The sequence below is a fragment of the Elgaria multicarinata genome, chromosome 5, assembly GCF_023053635.1.
Source record: "Elgaria multicarinata webbii isolate HBS135686 ecotype San Diego chromosome 5, rElgMul1.1.pri, whole genome shotgun sequence".
Classification (NCBI taxonomy): Eukaryota; Metazoa; Chordata; class Lepidosauria; order Squamata; family Anguidae; genus Elgaria; species Elgaria multicarinata.
The window spans coordinates 121,302,107-121,323,917 of NC_086175.1; the positions used below are offsets into that span (position 1 = coordinate 121,302,107).

The 21,811-nt window shown below is 41.6% G+C and overlaps 1 protein-coding gene across 3 annotated transcripts; it reads left to right on the plus strand.

Annotated features, from left to right (window-relative positions):
- The first annotated feature begins 531 nt into the window (after positions 1-531).
- Positions 532-19,279, plus strand: FAM76B (family with sequence similarity 76 member B). Of its 3 annotated transcripts, none has more exons than XM_063127160.1 (10): positions 532-890; positions 2,824-2,888; positions 3,688-3,742; positions 4,666-4,821; positions 6,806-7,008; positions 8,590-8,637; positions 9,786-9,866; positions 10,459-10,594; positions 14,622-14,737; positions 16,131-19,279. In XM_063127160.1, exons 1-10 carry the CDS (start codon positions 738-740, stop codon positions 16,174-16,176), a joined length of 1,059 nt encoding a protein of 352 aa, XP_062983230.1. In that variant the 5' UTR covers positions 532-737; the 3' UTR covers positions 16,177-19,279. The 3 variants fall into 3 exon arrangements, with proteins under 3 accessions (XP_062983230.1, XP_062983228.1, XP_062983229.1); XM_063127158.1 differs by having other exon boundaries at positions 14,622-14,723; positions 16,118-19,279; XM_063127159.1 differs by having other exon boundaries at positions 10,462-10,594; positions 14,622-14,723; positions 16,118-19,279.
- The last annotated feature ends 2,532 nt before the right edge of the window (positions 19,280-21,811 follow it).

Below are 21,811 nucleotides of genomic sequence, written 5' to 3' on the forward strand. Positions count from 1 at the left end.
TGGACGCGATGAGCAGCCAATGAGAAGGACACGCTGTGAAGCGAGGCTAAGATTGGGCTCTTCTATCCCACATCCCCCCTCCCTTGGATCTTTACACCTAGCGACTTCGAGCCAACCGAGGCTGGATTTGTCGTGGGTGCTTTTTGTTTCTTTGAGAGGCGGGGAACGGGTTCACCTCCCTTCTGCGCAAGCGCAACCCCACGAGCGGCGGGCCCGCCGTCGGAAGGGAAAGGCGTATTGCGAAGTCGCTCAAGCCCATAAAGGGTTCGACGCTGAGCCAATGCGGAGGCGCGGAGCAGGCTCGGCTTTCTGGTTGGCCTGGCTGGGCGTGACGCAAGCGGCGGAGCCGCGCGGCCTGCCACACCATTGGGCGGCGAGGTTTGAAGGAAGCCTTGCCGCGCGGCCCTGATTGGCTGAGGAGAACGGTGAGGCTCGCGCTCGGTTCATTCGCTGCCTGGATCGCGCTCTCGTTCTGTTTGTGTGAGGAGAAGGAGGGCGGCGGGGGGGGAGGAGGAGGGAAAGGGCCGTGATGCGGCTGCCGACGCCAGGAGGAAACAGGGCCTACTAGGCTGAGGAGAAGGAAGGAGACGCGGCGGCACCACCAAGCGGCCGAGGGGAGAGGCCCGCCTGCCTGCCTATCGCTGCCGCACCTCAGCGAGCCTGGCTGTCCGTGTGACTGAGGCGGCTCCTTTCCCGTCCGGTCGGCCGCGGCTCCTCCTGGGCTGAGAGGAAGGCGGATGGCGGCAACATCCGGGGCCTCCGGGGCGGCGGTCGCGGCGGCGGCGGTCGTGGGAGCGGCATCCGGCGCGGCCCCGGCTCTCTACGCCTGTACCAAGTGCAACCAGCGCTACCCTTTCGAAGAGCTCTCTCAAGGACAGCAGCTCTGCAAGGTGCTGCTTCCTCAAGGCCCAGCGAAGGATGCCACAACCTGAGGGGGATGCGGGGCGGAGAGCGAGGCCGAGGCCTGCGGGGTGGGGCGAGCGAGTTGGGGCCGAGTCGAAGGGAGGTGGCCGTTCCGGGAAGGGGAGGGACGCTTGTGGGGGAGCGCCGGCAGGGCGGGCGGAGAGGATATCCGGCCATTCAACGGGAGGCAGAGGCTTTCGGGCCGAGAGCGTGGAAGGAAGGAAGAAAGGAACGGACCCGGGTGAAGTTCTCGAAGAGGTGGCCGCCCCGCTCCCACCGGGGAAGCGAAAGTTTGGTCCCAAGTAGAAGAGAAGGAGAGGTTGAACTTAACGCGTGTTAGCAGGCGCCCCTGCGGTGCTTGGCAGCCCAGGCCTGCATAGGTGTGCCTCTGCTCTAAAGCAAGACTCGCTGAGTTCAATAGGGCGTACTCCCCAGTTTGCAGTTTTAAGAAACGAAATCCAGTAAGGCTAGAATTCAGGCAGGGGCTTTCATTATTTATTATTGGGTATTTATATGAGAAGAGCCATGCTGGATTAGACCAAGGGTTCATCTAGTCCAGCACTTTGTTCACACAGTAGCCAAGCAGCTGACTACTAGGAACCCACAAACAAGGACATGGGTGCAACAGCATCCTCCCGCTGATGTTTCAAGCAACTGGTGTATATAGGCTTACTACCTCTGATACTGGAGGTAATACGGCTACCAGCCGTTGATAGCCTTGTTCCTCCAGGAATGTATCCAATTCTCTTTTAAAGCCATCCAAATTGATGACCATCACTGCTGTACTTCCTTTCATCTGTCTTGAATCTCTCACCAGTCAGCTTTGTGGGATGACCCTGGGTTCTAAGATTATATGAGAGGGAGAAAAATGCCTCCCTTTTTATGCTGCCGTTTAACTTTTTTTAAAAAAAATCCTAGGATGATTTATATAAATAATGCAAGAACAATTAAACTAGCACCCCCAAATGGCTGTTGGGGTCTTCTCATGGATTTCTCAATAGGTCTGACACTGAAAGTACACCCTGATAAAGTTGCAGTTGATTTTAATGAAGGTTGAAGCTTGTTATTCTGAAATGAGGCTGCCACCCAAAATGGTCAGATCACTACTATTACATGTTACTGGGATGGTTGGCAGTTGTAGGGGATACTAACAAACCTAAATGTATTAATTAGTCTCTAGTTCATAATAATGAAGAGACATGTTTTCTCTTCAAAAAAGAAACACTATAGCACCCAAGGGGCTAACTAGTCTGTTATGCGTAAGCTTTCATAAGCAACCAGAAAACCATCATGCGCCATCCGGCAGCATGACACATTTTAGCACAATTAGTTTCAGGAGTCCACAGTATCAAAAAGACCAAAGAGTGCTGTGGTCTGTTCTGATCTGAACTTCTATAGGCAGCAGCCCATTTCATCAAATATGCAAAGTCTATGAGACTTCCTCGAAATGGGAACGCTTTAGGAAGCCTGATACCTTGGCTTTAGAGCAAGTATCGCTGAAATAGGAAATGTCTTCTGCTATGGTCCAAATCACAAATTAAGAGTGCAATCGTATGCATGTTTAGATAGAAAAAGTCCTACAAGTCCCAGCATGCGCCAGCCAGCCTTTTAGCATTCTGGTAGTTGTGGGGCTTTTTTCTGTCTAAACTTCCATAGGATTGAGTTTTAAATCTGTTGTTAATGACATACATATTGTGTGGGTAAACTTTCTTGGCTGATTGATATTCATGTTTTAGAATGCCAAAGGTTGTCATCCAAATGTATAGCACACAACTGTTTAAAACAATTACCTCACAGTGGGTAGTTCCAGTTTTGTATTTGTATCCTGCAAATTATGCAGTTGACCCACCAAACAGTAATTTCTAATGTCAGTTTTTCCACTGTAGTAAAACAATTCTGACTTCTCATTTTCCTGTCTAGGAATGTCGCATTGCACATCCCATTGTAAAATGTACTTACTGCCGATCGGAGTTTCAGCAAGAGAAGTAAGTTTTTCCATGTTGTTTCAGACTTACAACTAAACAGCTTTTGAAAAAACCAATTATTGTAGCTCCAGAAATGTCATGCTTCTATTTATCAAACAAACTCAAATCTAACCCTACAAGTAAGGAATGAGGAAAATGCTGCCCACCCCCTGCTTGAGTCATCTGACCTTCTACACCTTGTCCCACAGTGTCTGTGCATGAAATCCCTCAAGGCCACTTTGTACATTCACATTTTTAGCATTTCCTATTGTATGCTTAATTTGTAGGCCCAATGCATTTCAAAATTCCTTTTTCAGGGACATTTGCATTGGAGGATCATTGTTGAAAATGTTTCTCTGTGCAAGGAATTCTGAAACGTGTTGTGCCAACAAATTAATCTTTTAGCATCTGGAGTTCCTCCCCCTTTTTTCCCTATTAACGGTGCTATTTGAGTCCCTGGCAAAGTATATCCAAATATGTTTTTTGTTTCCTATATATGGGCCTTGCCTTCTAGGCCAATGCAGATGTTCCTTTAAACTCAGAAATTGTGAGTGGGCTGCACAATTGTGTGCTCCTTCCCTTCACACTTAACTGTGGTTTAACTGCAATTAAGGCTAACCTGAGTTTCTGTTCTACCAGGATTTAAAGTCAGGAATTAAAGTTGATTTCAAATAGAACTTGTTAGTCTTGGCATCAGCACTCACTGTTGGAGGACTGATTCATATATGTGAGAGGAGGGATTGAGAGTCAAACCCACCCACCCACATTGTCTTGCAGGCCTCTCACTCTTAAATTAAATTCAACCTGATTTTCTTTTTAGCAAAACGAACACGATATGCAAGAAGTGTGCCCAAAACGTGAAGCAGTTTGGAACGGTGAGTTAACGTCTATATCTCTGTGACAGTGCTGCTAAATCGATATTTAACCATAAAGAGGCCTACACAGGTTTATATAATTCATACTTTGTGATATTTTTAAAGCAATTTTCTTACCTAATGATTGTGATCTCCGTTGGTTATATGTAGTAAAATTGGAAATGGGTATCATGTATACTGAACACATTTTAGTGAGCAAAATACTGTTTTTCTTGCAGCTGATAACAGGGCAACCTATGCCCTATTCGGCAGTTCTAGTCATGTGAGAAAGAGGGCAGGGCCAGTGAGCATGATCCTCATGCAATTGGGTTCACATGAAGCTTAATGCTCAAATTAATGTTCTGAGCCATTTAGGGCGCAGTCCTATGAAGATAGTCGGCAGCCTCGGAACTTGGACACTGCTGAGTATCCAATGCAGGGCGGCCAGAGCATGGAGGTAATCTTTGCCTCTGCTCTCCAGCTGCCTGGCATTTGTGCTAGACATCAATTTCGCTTTAGAGCAGGAGGAAAGGAGGCTGGTGTGGCCATAGGAATCATCATATGGCCGATGTCCCTGTCTCCTCCCCACCCTGGGAAAGCCCCCATTTCCCATCTCCATCCTTCACTTTTGAGTGCAGAGATGTAGCCAGAACCGTGCTGAGAGTGGGGAGCACAATGTCTGGGCTCTGAGGTCAGAGCCCTGTTTCCAACCTCAGAGCCCAAAAACAGAACAATCTATTGCTCCATCCATCTCTTGTTCTAGTCATAAAAGTCCCAGCATGCAAATACTATACCTTGATTAGGTATGCCTTAAATAGGCTTGTGTAAAAGGAGTAGTTTTACTTTTTTATTCCTTCCACTAACTCTAGGTTGTCATCATATAAAACACCAACAAAATGTAAAACAAGGAACAGCATTTCTCTTTTGTTCTTCTTTTTCAACAGCCAAAACCTTGTCAGTACTGCAACATAATTGCAGCTTTTATTGGCACAAAATGTCAGCGCTGCACAAACTCTGAAAAGAAATATGGACCACCTCAGACATGTGAACAGTGTAAGCAGCAGTGTGCTTTCGATCGCAAAGAGGAGGGAAGAAGAAAGGTATACTTTTGTCTTGCTGCTATTAAATCTTTGTCTAGAAATGGCAATTAAACTGATAACAAAGCAGTAATTAAGGACTTGCCCTCTTTTGAATCAGAATAATGAAATAGTGTAGACTATACACATGGCAAATGAGATTGCAGAACCATAGCCTGTGTGCATGCTGACATAACATTGCTTTGTACCTGAGTGGATAGTAAGTATTGGAGCCTATGAGCACAGATTCCATTCTAATATTAAATTCAATGTATGGGTGCAAAGTGAGTCTGGGAGTGGGGTAGGCATGCCCAGCAAGAGAGCTGCGTTCTTATCCCCACCTAATGTATACTGTGCTTTGTGCTTTGTGAATAGGGCCTAGTTCAGTACCTTCAACACTTGCTGGAAATTAATCTTAAATTAGAGCTCCACCACCCCAGGCAGGAGAGAATCCTTGGTCTGCTACCTTACATGGTGGTACTGGTGAGGGTCAAATCTTGACCTTATATTGCTAAGGACTAAATTATGAGACTTCTTCCTTATATCTTAGTGTGACTGGATACTAGTAGCACCACTGGTCTCGAAGTATTCTGGAAGAAAATTGTCTTTTATGCAGTCCTAATGTGACCAAACCCAAATAGTTGTGGAGTTACAGTGCTCATAATGATTTTCCATTTTCTTACTACTCTTCAATGTAATCTCAGTTTATATTACACTAGACTGGTGATAAGTGGTTATGTGCGTTGTTGTTGTTGTTGTTATTTATTACATTTATATACCTCTCTATAGCCGAAGTTCTCTGGGCAGTTTACAAAAGTTAAAAACAGTGAACATTAAAAAGAAATATACAAAATTTAAAACCATAAAAAGCATAAAATACAAACAAAAACAGACAATATCCATTTAAAAACAACTATTCTGGGGTCAGTTAAAAAACTCAGCATATGCTGTTAAATGCCTGTTAGTACTGCTTTAGAGGCTATAGAAATTCCAAGGAACCATATGAGCTTGTAGTCTGCACAGTTGCCCTTGAGGAAGTATAACATAATTTTTTACTCCACCTTTCTTCCGTGAAACTAAAGCAGTGTACATAGAATTCTCAAGTGGTCTCTCGTTCAGCCACTCACCAAACCCAGATCTGCGTAGCTTCATCATGGTTGTTGTATCACTTGCCTTCAGGGCATACCCTGAGACCTTTGGCATCCTTATCAAAGAGTAATAGTTTAGCCAGCTTCACCATAATTGTAGGCTGTCCCCTAGGAGCATACATTACTTTGTTGTATTATGAAATGAACTGGGGGCCTAGATGCTGGAGAAGGCTATTAATTAATGTCATCTGAGAATGTTTGTGGTGCACCAGGATGTTGTGAAGGCTTGGTTAGCAACTAGTTGGATTGACTAGAGATATCATTGGCCAAACCTATGGAGGGCTGTGGTGTAAATCTGGTGAAGGCCAACAGGTTGGATCCAAAGATCCAGTGAGAGGAGTTCCATTCATGGAAAGGGTGCTCTCACTAATGGAAAGGGGAAGGAGATGTTTAGGGTTAGGGTTCTCGTTTCCCACTGCAGCTGTCTTTTGCTCCTAAAAATCTGCTCTGGAGGGTTGGGAGAGATCTAGAACAGTGCTGAAAGATTGTGTTGAAAGCAAAAAGGGGATGGTGAATTGGCCAGAATCACCTCCCCACCCACCCCAAACTTCCATTAATGTGAGCCTCTTCTGGACCAAAAGCCCTTCTGTCCACAGAAGGACTCCTGTCCATGGGATCCAACATGGTGTGCCCACCTAAAGAAAAAGTAAGTTACGGTATTTTTATCCAATTTTCAGTGGATTGTCTGAGATGTTTCATTTTATATGCTGCTAATGCCTACTATATTGTTAACTTGTTTATATTAAGATCTGTGTGCAAGAATAAAAGCAGGAGTATTTGATAATTTTATTTTGGCTGTTGTGTGTCTTTTTAGCACTCAGTACGTGTAACATAACTTGCTGCGAATGATTTCCCAAAAGGTTGATGGGAAGCTGTTGTGTTGGCTCTGCACTCTGTCCTACAAGAGAGTACTGCAAAAGACAAAGGAACAGAGGAAGAGCTTAGGGACTTCACATTCTAATTCCTCCTCCACATCTCTTACTGAAAAAGACCAGCATAATTTGAAACACCACCACCATCACCGTCATCACCACCACCACCGTCACAGCAGTGGCCATCACAAGTAAGTGCGGTGAAACTTCATGGAATAGAACTGACTTGCGTTTTTTCACTACAAACGAAATCAAGATTGTTATTAAGTGGTAGGTTTATTTTACTGCACATAAAACATACTTTTGTAAATAATATTTGCAGGTGCTCTGGTTTGGAAGTATGATATTTGCAGATGGGGACTTGCATCTACAAAAACACTTCTTGACATTAAAAATATAGGCTAGAATCCAAAGTATAATCTAATAACTTCCACTTTTCTAAGTGGTGTTTGGAATTGTGTTTTTTGAAAAGGACCTCCCTGTGCCATATTGTTGTTCAGAGTTTTCAGAATTAGATTGAGTATGTCAAAAGGGTCTGCTGTTCGAAGAAAGTCACAGTTCCACAGGACATGGCTCAGCCCTTGGAACCATGCAAGGTCCTGCCACGACTGCTTGAAATTGTACATGTGTAGATAGGCGTCTGTTTTGGTGGTATGGAACACACAAGTAAGTGTAAAGTATTCACAGTTAAGACATGTTGACCTCTAAGCTGAACTCACAACCTTAATGTTTCTGTTAGTGCACATACAGTAGATAGTTAGTTTATAAAACATGGCTCCTTTCTGGATAAAGAAACGTTGCATAAATGTGTGTTCAAAATGCAGAAATTAGTTAATTATATTAATAAGCGTTAGCCAACAACTTCCCCATTGGTTCTGCTGCCCTTGTCAGCAGCTTTTAATACCATTAATGTTTCATGTGGGATATGCTTCTTTGCTTCCTGGTCAGGTTGGCGCTGAAGTTGCACAGTTTTGTTCTGATCCTTTATGGAAGATGGATTTTAGAAGCTGGTGCTAGGAGACTGTTACTTTGTTCCTTGGCCTTAGCTACATTAAACTGCTGGGAATGGTGGTCTGGAGGATTAGAATGTGGTGCCATTAATATGTGGATGACACCCAACTTTGCATCAGGTTTCAAAGAGAAAGTGAAGGTGTTGCATGGAGGCTGCGATAGGCTAAATTTGGGCTGATGTACTAAGTCCAGATGATATAAAAGTGCTAAAAGACCAGAGTTTGGGAGTATTTCTGGACCTGACAGACCATTACCCTGGCAATGATCAGTTTTTATTGGCTCCTGATTTGTTTCCAAGCCCAATTCTCAAAGTCATTTAGAATCCAGGGTCTCTGAAAAACCTCTTGCTCCTACGTGATCTTGCCTACCTGATGAGATCTTCGGCCCAGACTCTCTTCTGTGTCCTTCCTCCAGAAGAGGTTATATCAGTGGGTAGAACAGAACAGGGCTTTTTCTGTTGTAGCAGCTAGGATCTGAAAGTATCTTTCCCAAGAAGCTGATTTGCCTCACCCACCTTCAACTTTTCCAACAGTTGTGAAGACAGATCTTTAAGCATGTATGTGATGTTGAATGCTTCCCAGTGTTGGTTGTGTGGAATGGTTTTAGAGGTTGCTGTCTTAAGAGTTATTTATATACTCATTCATTTGATGGGTTTATTTTATTTTTATGGACTCTACTGCACTTTAAGAGCAATAAATAAGTACTTTGCAAGCAGTGATTAGATTGCCATTCTTAAGCTTGTGGTACCTTCTGCATTTCAGAATCAGCAGTCTGAGTCCAGAGCAAGATCAGGGATTGTGGAAACAGAGGTAAAAGTCAATTACTTTATTTCATCACTTACTTGAATGGGAAGCCTTTCAAGGGCCAGATGCCAAGGGGTGGGGGATGCAATACCAAACATGGGCAGAGCCCGAGCCTCCTCTCCCCCTCTCTGGCCCTATTCAGATGACACACAAAGCCACAGTGTTTAAGCACTTTGAGCTAAACATTATGGCTTAAACTGCTATGTAAAGCATGACTTAGCATGTCATGTGAACCATTCCTAACCATGGTGGCTACATAACCATGGTTTAAACACGCTCACTAATCCTTTGCTGCAAAAGGGTTAGCTGCCTAGGGTGTTGTCTTATCTCTCTCCCTCCTCCCCACCCCCAAAACACAGCCATCCCACTGGAAGAAATGTTTAAGTCTAATTGCTGCATAGGGGGCTGATGTTGTAGTGCATGGGATGGATAAGGCCCCCACACTCAAACAAATGTAGGTACGTACATGCATGGCACTTAGGTATAAAAACAACATCCACCTTCCATTGGCTCCAGTGGAACTAAAAGCCTAATTGCTTTGTAGAGGGGCCACCTTGGAGGAGTCACAAATTAAGGGTAGAGTTAACCTTTCCCTTGCCAGCAACACCTCCCACCACGAAAATGCTGCCATTGACACCAGTGGATAGTTTTTCATAGCTTAATCGCTATGTGAAATGGGAGGTTGTGGGCAAGAAGGGAGGAGTTATCCTGCTTTACATCTTTGTCAGGTTATTCATAAGTCTCATGTATATCCTAATTATTATTATTATTATTATTTATTGCATTTTTATACTGCCCAATAGCCAAACCTCCCTGGGCGGTTCACAAAAACTAAAACAATTCAAAGTATAAAACAAACAGTATAAAAACAAGATATAAAATAAACATTAAAACGCATTAAAACATACCATACATGATTAAAACATCCTGAAAACATTCTAAAATTTCACTGGATAGGCCTGCCAGAATAGATCAGTCTTTGTTGCTTTTTTAAATTCTAAAAGACTGTCAAGTTGACGAATCTCCTCCGGCAGGCCATTCCACAGTCTGGGAGCAGCGGAAGAAAAGGTCCTCTGGGTAACAGTTGTTAATCTAGTTTTTGCTAGCTGGAGTGTATGAGACTGAGAGTTTGAGCTTGTCTGGTGTCTTTTCAGCCATAAATCCTCTGCAGCTATTCAGAATGAAACTCCAAAGAAAAAGCCCAAAATGGAATCCAAGCCATCTAATGGAGATAGGTAAAAAATACAGATTTTCCCATTCTGTTGAATAGAACAGTGATCTGACAGAAGCAATTTGCGCTTGCTTTGTTTGTTTTCTTCCATTTTGTTCTAAAGACGTTAATATGACAATCACTCAATATCTTTTTGGCCATATGCCTCAGTGTAATCTTTATTGAAAACTTCTGCTTCTGGATGTTCAGGAGGTAATGAACTTAAATTAGAACAAATGACAGGAAGTCCAATACCTCTAGCATCAGCAGTTCAGTTGTATGTAGGTATGCAGCTGCTTTGATGTGGTTATTTTGAATAAACCTAGTTCTAAATACATCTTTTTAAATGAGGAACATTGAATATTTAAATTAATAAGCCGTTGGAATAGATGCATAATAGATCTTCATTTAGCAAGTGTTTGATTCTTTGAAAACCAATGCTTAATTATATTACTTCAGGTGTATATAATGTGTGCCTTTAGTAATCTAATTTGCCAGTTTCATTCATTTCTGTCAGGTAATGCATATATTGCATTAGTTCTTAAGGATGTTTGTATAACTGTTAGTTTAAAATAAACTGCCTCCTCTTGTCCCTACTGATTCTATTATTTTTACAGTAGTTCTATAAATCAGTCAGCAGACAGCGGAGGTACTGACAACTTCGTCCTCATAAGTCAGTTGAAAGAAGAAGTGATGTCACTGAAACGTCTCTTGCAGCAAAGAGATCAAACGATTCTGGAAAAAGATAAAAAGGTGAAAACCTCAACGGCCTAGTTAGCTAATTTGTAAATGTTCAATTTGCACATAAGATTCACGTGTCTGTCAAACATTCACTTTAAAAGCAAAACACTAAACCCAGAATTCATTAGATATGGCATATATCATTCAAAAGAATTAGATTTAAATGCTTCTGTTTGTTCTAGAGGGGACAATATTGTCTTATTTCTTCTCCCTGCTGCAACCCAAGTTTTACATGGAAAGATAGGAATTCTTCCAGGCAGCATACAGAGGGAGAAGAGTAACTCCTCCTCCTTGCTGTACCTTCCGGGTTGGTCAAAACCTCCCACTATTGATCTTTTAGCGTTCAGGGATGACTGAGCACCTTGCACATCCAGTCCTGAACTCTGATACAGAGGTATTTTTAAAGTACCCCTCCCCCAACAATACTGCTCAGGTTAGGTCAGCTTTACATCACCTTTCCATTTAGAATTAAGGCTGGCATTAAACTGGGAAATTGAAGGTATTGTTTTGACAGTTGTGGAGTATAAAAATCTCTTCAATGTACACCTCTGAAGAACCACAGTTACAAGATATGGACTGGGTTCAGATGACATGTTAACCCATGATGGCTTATTTTCCTGAGTAACTCATGATGGCTTAGGCCCTTTCTACACCTAAGGATTATCCCAGGCAAATGGAGGGGTCATCCCTGCCTGCTCCCCTGTGTGTCATTTGGATGCACAGGGATGATCCCAGGACGATCCCGGGGGGGCGGGGGGAAGGCAGGTGTAGAAACAGCCTTAGTGTGTCACTGTGAGCTCTTTTTCCTACCCACAGTGGGTTATTTCACCCAAATAAACCACCCTTGTAACTCAGTTTGCAGTAAGGGTTATTTTACCTATCGTGGGTTAGCGTGTCAACTGTCATGGCAGCGTGGGTTATGGAGATAGCACTTCAGAGCTGCTTGGCAAAAGCAGCCGAAAACGCTGCCACCACTGCTCCTCTCAAGCTATCTCAAACTTGTTTTCCTGCCACATTCAGCTGTATCTCCGACTCCAAATCCGCCACACCCTCACTTTTCCATGAAAAGGCAAAGACCCACATTTATCTAATAGCTTTTGGCTTCCCAAAAGGAGAACCTGTATATTAAATTTCATTTTGATTTCTGCAAACTTTCAAGAAGTTATAGCCCACCTGCCCCCCACCCACCCTTTGTTGCACACAGGCGGAGAAAGGGCACCCAACAAAGGGTTGAAAATCCGCAAAGGAAGCTGGGATGCATTATGCTGCATAGCTTATTTGTCTGATCGTGTGAGGAGGGACAGTAGGCTATTTGTAAGGTAAGCTACTGCGTGTAGCTTATAAACCACCATGGATTAATGTGACGTGTGAACAGCCCAACAGATTTACTGCAAATTCTTGGCTTAAAAATGTATGCGTAGGCTTCTATTTCTGAAGCCATGAGCTTTGTGCCCAGTCCACAACAAACAGTACTTCCCTAATTTCTCAATATCTGTGTTAGGTTCCTTACCCATATGTTATTAATGGATATGCGGTTAAGGCACAGACCAAATATATTGGCAAGTTATATCTATATGTTTTAATGGATAAGTAACACAGTTTAGGCGAAATTATAAAGTAGTGTAACATACTTTACAGATATAATCCACGTGTTTTGCTTGTGCAAGTAAAGCAATGCTATATTATATTTTCTGTACTAGTCTTCAAAATTGCTTTCGTTAAGATTTCCATCTAGCAGACACCAAGAACCTGTCTTACTGACGTGTGAATTACATGCCTTCAAAGCCTTTGGCCAGGTTGAGTGGTGGTTTCTAAAGAAATTGTTAGAAGTTATGGGCTTTGGATCCAAGTTTAAACATATTATAAATCAATTGCGCTCTGCCTCCACAGCTCTAATTGGTGCCAATGGGATCAACTCTCGACCTATACAACTTTCCCATGGCACTTAGCAAGGATGTCTGTTGTCACCCCTTCTTTTTGCCATCATAATAGAAAGCTTAGCCTCTAAGATAAGAACAAATGAAGAAATCAAGGGTATATACCTTCAGGGAGTAGAGCATAAATTGAATATGTTCATGAACGACATTCTCCTTATGGTCAGTGATGTCTCTAAGGGCTTACTTCAGTTACAATGTGAACTGAATACTTCTAAGGCAGTAGCAGGTCTTGAAATTAATGTTGAAAAATCAACATTCATGCCATTAAATATGTCCCCTGAGGTTACAAACTCTCTCTGAAAGAACAGGATTTAAACCATGCTTTGAAGGATTCCGCTATTTGGGGGTGATTATAACAAGAGATCCTCTTCAGCTATTTCAGAGGAACTTTGGCCAACTGCACTGCGAGATGTTGCATGATCTTACTAAATGGAAGCGATTAAACTTCACGTGGCTAGGCAGAACAGCTCCTGTAAAGATGGCTTTGTTGCCTAAATTATTATTTTTTATTAGGTCTTAACCTATTAATATCCCAGCTTAGTGCTTCTCCAAATGGCAAGCCATGTTGGACCATTTTGTAAGTGGGGGCAAGCATTCTCGTATCAACAAGCAAACGCTATATAGAAAACACTCCAAAGGAGGCTTGGCAATGCCTAATTTGCAGACATATTTTGAGGCTTTCCAGCTCAGGCAGTTTATCAGAATAATTAAACGTGAGACTGAAATTCCACGAGTGCACATTGAAATGGTCCCTCAACAACCTACAATATCTGCTCTCCCCTTTTTAATTCCTTCCTGTGTGACAATTAAATGAATCACAAATCCATTTATGCGCCTTACTTTTGCTATCTGGAAAAAATGGTCACCATATCTTTCCCCATCAGAATCTCCAATGCTACCCTTCCTGGACCATCCCTTTATTAGACATGGAGATAAATATGCCCAGTTTTCAGGGTGGGACAGGAAGAATAAATATGCCCAGTTTGCAGGTTGGGTTGGGAAGAATATCGTTTGAGGGACTTTATAGATAAGGGGCGAGTAAATGGATTTGAGGTTAATGATAGTAAGCTAAAAGAAAAGTTAAACAGCATTAAACCTACCTGGTTACAACTGTGGCAAGTATTTTTTCTAAACTACAGGTTTGGCCAGGGAGTAGATCTTTGCCCCCCTCACTGCCTTTGAACACTTATGTTTAGGCCCCAAGGAAAATTATAAGGGTTTGACCTCAGCAGTTTATGATTCATTGCTAGATAAAGCGGGAGGCTCCTCCCTGGCACTGAAAACCATATGGGAAGCAGACATACACATGCATATTAAAAATGACACGTGGAAGCAAATATGGACAAACCCTCCACAACTATATCGTCCCGTATTCAGGAGGCAGCCCTGAAGGTGTTACTAAGATGGCATAAAACCCCAATCTCCCCGTTTGTCTCCCCGTTGTGCTGGAGAGGGTGCTATGAGAGGGGCTTCTTTTTGCATATGTGGGACTGCAAAGCCTTAGAGCAGTTTTGGGTAATAGTTTTTAAGGCAATCTCACGAGGCCACAGGCCAGAGAATTCTGCCTGAACTGAGCTTGACTTTGTTGTCCCTGCCAAATGTCTTAAATCCATTCCACGTTCACAAAGAACTTGTAACTGTGTTGCTTACAGCAGCACATTTAGAAATTGCTGAGCATTGGAAAGACCCAAAGGGCCCCACGCTAAAATGGCTGGGAAGGTGAAGTATGAGACACAGGTCTTTCTGAAAAACTAATGTATCATCATAGGGTCTTGTGGGGTCAACTGAGACATGATCCTTTTGATACAATATGGTCCCCGTTTGTCAATTACATTAATGGAACTGCTGGTAGATCCAGGCCACCCTAACTATTGAATCTGAATTGGAATTGGTAATATATACATACAATACAGACAATGTAACCACTCAGCCCGAAATATTATTTTAAGTATATATTTTCATCATGAAGAAACAACCACCACACTTGTAATGTTGTTAATGTAACTTTATCTTATTTTGAAATAACGTTTAAAAAATGTTTAAAAAATTACAGCTTTAAAGCAAACATGAAACAGTATTTTAAATATAATTCTTTTCCTTAGTTGACAGAACTGAAGGCAGACTTTCAGTATCAAGAGTCGAACCTGAGAACAAAGATGAACAGTATGGAGAGAGCTCACAAGGAAACTGTAGAACAGCTACAGGTAAAACAGCTTCAGTTTCACAGGCAATAATTTTGGGCTAAGGACTTGCATATATGAGAATGAATGGTCAGTTGTGAAAAGGTCAGCTTTTTGAATCCAGTACAGTTCAGCTGTCCTGTGCTACCATTCTATGCAATGCATTCTAGCTTCACACCAAGAAATAGAACCTAAAGCAGGGCTATGCAGATATAGGACTTTATAGGACCAAGCTGGGTCAGTTGTCAGAGGTTTCGGTTAAGTTCTGTGGAGCTAATTTAAACAGGTTGTAATTTAGGAAATAGTTTGGAATGTGGTGGACCTTTCCTAGGCATTGAAGTGTCTGGGGCCGGTTTAAGCTTCATCCCAGTAGCATCTCCAAGTGCACTACTTTTATTTTCTCCCATATATGTTAGCTGCCATTCAGTTACATGGGGAATATGTGGATTAAATCCAATATTACTTGAATTGGACCAGCAACTAATTCCCTAGAGAGGAGGTAGGAAGCAATAAGATCAAGAGGGAAGAGCAGTATACTTCTGATGTGACAATGAGCCTAAATCACAATTGAAGTGAAATTTGGGATAAGGGAAGAATTCAGACGTAAATGATGCATTGCTTGGGTAACTTGCTGAATCAAGAACTAGAGAAAGCAGGGAGGAAACTGATTTAGAGAAGAAAAGGGGAACCATAGAGAGGGAGACACTATCTTTCTTTCTTAAGAGTTTTGCTGTGGGTAGGGTTGTACTTCTGTTCCAAGACAGAGGGGATGGCTATGTTCCTTCATGGACTTCTTGAGGACCCAGCAACTTGAATCTGCCTAGAATCTACCAATTTCTCACTTCAAAGAAGTTTGAGTTGGAAACTGATTCAGAGTGCAAAGCAAAGATATCACATCTGCTCAAAAATGGCTGTGATAGAACGTACATTTTTACTTTGCCGAACACCTTAAAGAACCATCTCGCAAGTTCCATTTATTCGAAAGAGTTTTGGACATGATGAATGAGCTCATCATACCAAGCCGTTCTTGAAACAATTTCTAAGATGCTATAAGAGGATGTCATTAGAAGAAACAAAAAGAACCCACTGGTGCTCCAAAGCTCTTGGATCAAGCCTAAAGTAGCTTTGAGTTTTATTTTGTTTTTAAGCAACACAGGCATTCACCTGCATAGATAAGGGAAGTGATTCTTCCCTGTTGTGCATTGATGGCTCTTTACATTAGTTATAATTGCAGGAATATAAATTGAGTTTATAACAACATTTCTGCAATCTTGGTGGCAGTGGTACAAGGATAGAAGTGGTGCTCAAAACACCGAGATCATTGGAAACAATTTTTTAATCCGTGTACGATAGTGGCAATATACAATAATGTAGAGTCACAAGATAACAAGAGGCTGTGTTTGTCCGTTGTTTTGCAGGCAAAAAACAGAGAGCTACTCAAACAGGTTGCAGCATTATCGAAGGGCAAGAAGTTTGATAAGAGTGGGAGTATGCTGACATCTCCATGAAGAGCTGGCTATTTGCATGGGTGTTAATATTCAAAAGGTAAATGACTCTGGAAACTTCTTAGAAGCGTGTGTAGTAGGGAAAACAATATTTTTGCAGACAGAGTAGTTGGCATGTTTCGTACACTTTTTGTAACTGATAATGCAGTGGAACTTCTTTTTTTAAGTTTAAACCATTTGGATTAAAATACTTCAGCCGGCTTGAAGAAAGCTTTTTAAAAATATATATACAGGAGATGACTTTTTGCCAGTTGTTTGTGATCAGTAAGAGTGCTCTTATTTTTAACTACATCATGCAATAACAAATACATGAATGGCAGCAACTTGAGAGAGCAATCCACCCCACACCGCTGTTGTGAAGACTCATTAATTTAAATTGGGTTTATACAAGGCAGCTGGGCAAGAACTTGTCTGGGAGCTGGGCAGACTTGCATCAAGAAAAATAACTCAACCATATCAATATATCTCAGCAGCAACTAGTTCAGAAGCAGAAGCACTTGGATACCTAGCAACTGTGCTTTACCTTTTTGGTCAAAATAAGAGTACACGGAAGACTAAAATCATGGTGCTTTTATTATGAGAAGCTTAAACCTATAAATATATGTAAAAGAATTTTAACAGTTTTATTCTTAGTGATAACTGGTGTTTTGCATTTCTTGTCATAGAAATTTAAAGAGAGTCTCTATTGTAAGTACCAGAACAAAATGTGGTTTTTGAAAATATACTGTAGACTTTTCTCTTGAAAGTGCCTTTTCACCCAACTGTTTATTTATAGGAATGTTGGTATTTTGTATATAAGGTTTTTTCCTTTTTTAAAAAAAGAAATCATGTTTAAATGTTCCCGTGTGTTTGTATGTGTGTGTGTATATATATATATATAAATATATATATATAAATGTATGTACAGAAGAATCCAATGCTAAGATCAAAGTTGTTGGGATGCTAGATAAGGTGCTAAGAACTGGCAGACAATGAATTTTGGCTGTAGATAACTGTAACAGATGTGTCTGTGTAGAGAGTATTTGTCTTAACTCTTGTGGTGCCTAACTTAATGTTTTTGAGGGGGATTTTTTGGCCACGTTCAACCGTAGGGATTTTAAAATATTTCTCCTTTTTATCTCAGTGCTAACTTGCATTGTATTCTCAGTGGTGTATTCTAAATTGAATGATACGGGAACAGTATTTGAGCTGATGTAACTCTACACACATATATATATATATATATATTTTTAATAACACTGCAATGTAACTTAATGCCTTTTTAAATTGCTATGTTAACATGCCTTTTTATTTCTGTACAATAAGGAAACAGCAGTCCCGCACCAAAAGCTTTACATTGCTAAGGGCAGAGTCACACGGTAGTTCTGTTCTGTGACAAATAACATGGGAGCCAAAAGAAACGCTGGAAATGCCCCTGAACACCTTGCACTGAGAACAAAGACACCAGCTGCATGGACTGCATCACCTCTGCTGGTGAGTCATGTAGTCTGGTGGTATCAGTGACACCTGAAGCACCTCATGCAATATAGGGATTAGATGAGCCTAAGCAGAACATCCTGTTCCCTAATAAAAAGCCATGCACACATGCCCTGAGTTAGTTACTTTCAAACCATGTGGTGGGGAAACCCTGTAATTTCATGGAAATATCAGTGTCATACGAGATTAGCTGAAAGATAGGCAGCTTGTGCACCACTACTTATTTTCAATGTAGAGGTGTGTCCTGGGTGCACTCAATTCATTCCGGACAGTGGTGAGGCCCATAAAGGCTGGCCAACCTTGCAGAAACCATCTGTGCACCATGGAATGGGTCCCAGAACATTGTGTAACGTGCAAGAATTCTGCAGCAGGTGGGCCAGTGGTTTCCTCAGCAGACGTCCATCAATGTGAAAAGCATTCCCTGAAGGTAGAAGGTTTGAGAGGCAGTGTCCTAAAGGAAATTACATGTGCTGTATTATTTAAATTTGAAATATTCCCTTTGGGGTGATAATACGATCAGAACAGTCAAGGCTTGTTCTCGCAAACATGATTTCATTTTAAAAATAAAGAAGCTGGTTTTCCATAAAACGGAAATCTCGTTGATTCAAGGGTGCTCAATTTACAGTCATAGGAATTGTACTTCAGCTGGCATTGATGTGGCTTTGGTTCTCCAGCTACCTGAAGACTGGGAGGATTTGTTCCCAAGAGACTACTGAATAATTGTAATTTGAAAAGGGAAAAGAAGCTGCTTTCTACAATATTGAGATTTTTTTTAATTTTTTGTACACTAAGATGAACTTTGTACATTTATAAATACTTTTTGCTGATCTTACATGGTAACACAGCTAGGGTAGAATATATACTGCTGCTATCCTGTTAGACTGTTTAGTCATTGAGAAACTTTTTTTTTTAAATTACTGACTTCCATTTCAGAGTATTTTGATACTTTTTCCAGTTAAATGGTTGCCTGTCACTGGTGGATTTGTGTTTTTTAAAAATAAAAACTGGTCAAAACTTCACGGGAAACTGACCCACTTTCTGATCATTTTCATTTAAACCTGCTTATGCTGCAATAGGAACATTCTAGAGGAAAAGTCCCAACATTTTAGTTTTTAAGTACTGGAGACGTACAAAGCCCGTTATGAAAGCATTTACAGACTTCACAGTGTTTAGAAATTATTTTGGATTTTTAAATATGTCCTCTCTAACTTGGACTTTTAAAAGCTAGAAACTAGCAAGTGGAATCCTGGAGTTGTAGGTTATTTTCACAATGAGCTTTTTTAATGTATACTTTCAAGATGATACATTGTACTATATAATGTGGATTTAAGTCAGTTTTCAGCTGTTAACATTGAATAATAAAAGTTTTACTTCAGCTTGAGTTATTTATGTATTTTAAGCCTGTGAATATTGCAATTCCTTTTTTTAAGTTAGAATGTCTATGTCCATTCTGAGTTGAAGCTGTACAGCTTACTACGTGTGTGTGTGTATGTATATACACACTATTGGAATTCTGTACTGGCACACATTTGACAGTCAACATTTTTGTACTTTTTTTCTAAATCCAATATTTCACAATAAAAGTTTGTTAAAACGTCAGTATGCCCCTCTTAACATTATTCAGAAAGTCTTTGAGCTGTCAGTTGGCTTCCATCCGAAGATGGAGGAAAGGGATCAGTGTTAATGGTGTCTTGAATTGTAACTTTGGTCTGGTTTTATCCTCTAGGTCGGGTATGAGCAACTTGTGGTCTTGCAGATGTTTGGTTTTGAATTGTTCTTTGAGGTATAGGAGGCTGCTGTGCAAAAGAATAGGGATGTGCTCCGCTTCTCCTCGAACCGGAGAAACAGGAGCGGAGCGAGGGGCTTCATCTACCCTTAAGGCGGAGGCGAAGAGGATCAAGGTGAAGGCGGATCCTTCGCCTCGATCCGGAGCTCCGCAAGAAAGGTAAGTGGGGTTTACCGGGCCCTGCCGCTGTCGCCCATGCGGCGACAGCAGCAGGGCCCGGTAAACCCCCCCTCCTTCCTCTCCCTTACCTGTGTCCGTCCGCGGTCCCTCGGCTTTTTCAATTGAGCCCGCGGCTCAACCAGGAAGTCTAGGCTGCACTTGCGGCCCAGACTTCCTGGTTGAGCCATGGGCTCAATTGAAGAAGCCGAGGGACCGCGGATGGACGCAGGTAAGGCCAAGCTCCCCCTTGGTCTCTGCAGGTAAGGGAGAGGAGGGAGGGGGGCCTTACCTGGCGCCACTCCCCTCCACTGCGGAGCTCCGATTCGGAGCCGGAGCTCCGCGGTGAAGAGGAGCGCGGACTATGGGCAGAGCGGGCCAATCCGAAATTTTCAGATCGGCCCGCGGGGGGAGCAGGGGGTCCGTGCACACCCCTACAAAAGAACATATGCCCAAAGTGTGCATGCGCATGCACACACCCACACCCTCTCCCTTGAGTATCTGAAACTGGTTGCACAATTATTTGGATCCCAGGCATTGTTTTCTACTTCTATCAGGCAATGCCTGAAGAAAACACAATGGAAAATTAAAATAATCAGGCATTCACTGCATCCTTCTTCAGACTGAAGCCATGTTTTGTGATGAAGGTTGTCTCTTCTATAATTAATACATTCTACTTTCCATTTCAAATAAAGCAGTAGCATTTTTGTATTTCTTGTACAAATTATGTCAGTCACAACCTCTTAGGGATATGCTTTCACCCACTCACACTCGATACTTCAATCAACACTTTAAGTTGCTGTGGTAACTTGGCAATGAAAAATTGCCTATGAAGAGAGTACATCTTTTGGGGCAGAAGAAGGCCTGATAGGGTTGCACCAAGTACAATTTAAAATAAAAGCTGAAAGGAAATATTTAAACCTACTTAATTTTCATAACATCAAAAACTTGTTATACTATGTAAGAGCATAACATGTATACTATAATATTTAAAGGCTTAATTATGGAAGTATTTAAAAGAGCTTAAATGCAGAATATTAATTTTAAAAGGTTTTAAGGAGCATGTTTTTAATCAGAATCTTCCCACAGCAAGTTTTTAGAGTGTTCTATTGAAATAAGTATTAAGGAGCAGATTTTAACTTCCCAATTCTATCAGCACAGTTATACTGTAAATTTTCATAATTCAGGAAGAATTACTAACTTGAAAAATTTTAATAATTGTGTTGGGGAGTTCAGATAGACACAGCTGGGGAGGGAAGAACTTCCGCTCCCCTCTTGAAGCTATGATACCCCAGAACAACTAACGTCAACTTTCTTGGTGAATAGGGAAAGCCCATTAACAGTAAAGTAAAAATCCATTTATATATACTAAAATTAAAAACAGCTGAACTATAAAACATACAAATATAACTTTAAAATCTGTGAAATCTGAATATAAATATTACTTTCACCTTAATCCAACCAGTTAATTTTTCAAAAAAGCTTCCAAAATGCCAAGCAGGCAGTTCCACTTCTACTTCTTTCCTTCCTCCCCTCAAAATAACAAAATAGTCAAGCTCTAAACATGCATATCCCCATAAATGTCTAAATCAGAAAAGTTCTCATTCCCATCAGAGGCAGACTCTGACCTGATTCCTTTAGGGAAAAAAGGATTAATGTTCCAAAGCAACAGCCCAGTAATGTCTGTAGCAAATCTCCAAGCTTTTATCCAATGAGACCTGTTTTCATAGAACCGCAAGTTCACTTTGCTGTCAGTGTCATTGTTTCCTCTGTAAACTTATACAGTAGGCTTCTCCAACTTGGTGCCCTCCAGATGTTTTGGGCTGCAGTTCCCATTAGCTCCAACTAGCACGACCAATGTTCAGAGATGATGGGAGTTGTAGTCCAAAACATCTGAAGGGCAGCAGGTTGGGGAAGGCTGCAGAGAATGCCACAGGGTAAGAGCCCTTGGGCTTGCGCTGAAGACTTTGTATTATCTGTAGAGTAGAGGCAAGTAGAAGGTAAATCAGGATCCACTAGGAGATCTTAGGGTGATTCGCAGTAAATCAGTAATAGTTTCTGGCACAATAATTTAAACAGCAGCAAATATATAAAAAAGACTCCCATACACACCTTAAATTAGTTGTTGAAACGAAGAAGGTGGCAGCAGCTGGAACCAGTAGTGAAAATCATGCAAAAAGGTCTGCAAT

Excerpts from the sequence above, each read along its gene's own strand:
- FAM76B (XM_063127158.1), top strand. The coding sequence starts at position 738 with ATGGCGGCAACATCCGGGGCCTCCGGGGCGGCGGTCGCGGCGGCGGCG. Across the intron at positions 2,889-3,687 it reads TCGGAGTTTCAGCAAGAGAA|CAAAACGAACACGATATGCA; the intron begins GTAAGTTTTTCC and ends TTTTCTTTTTAG. Across the intron at positions 7,009-8,589 it reads CACAGCAGTGGCCATCACAA|AATCAGCAGTCTGAGTCCAG; the intron begins GTAAGTGCGGTG and ends TCTGCATTTCAG.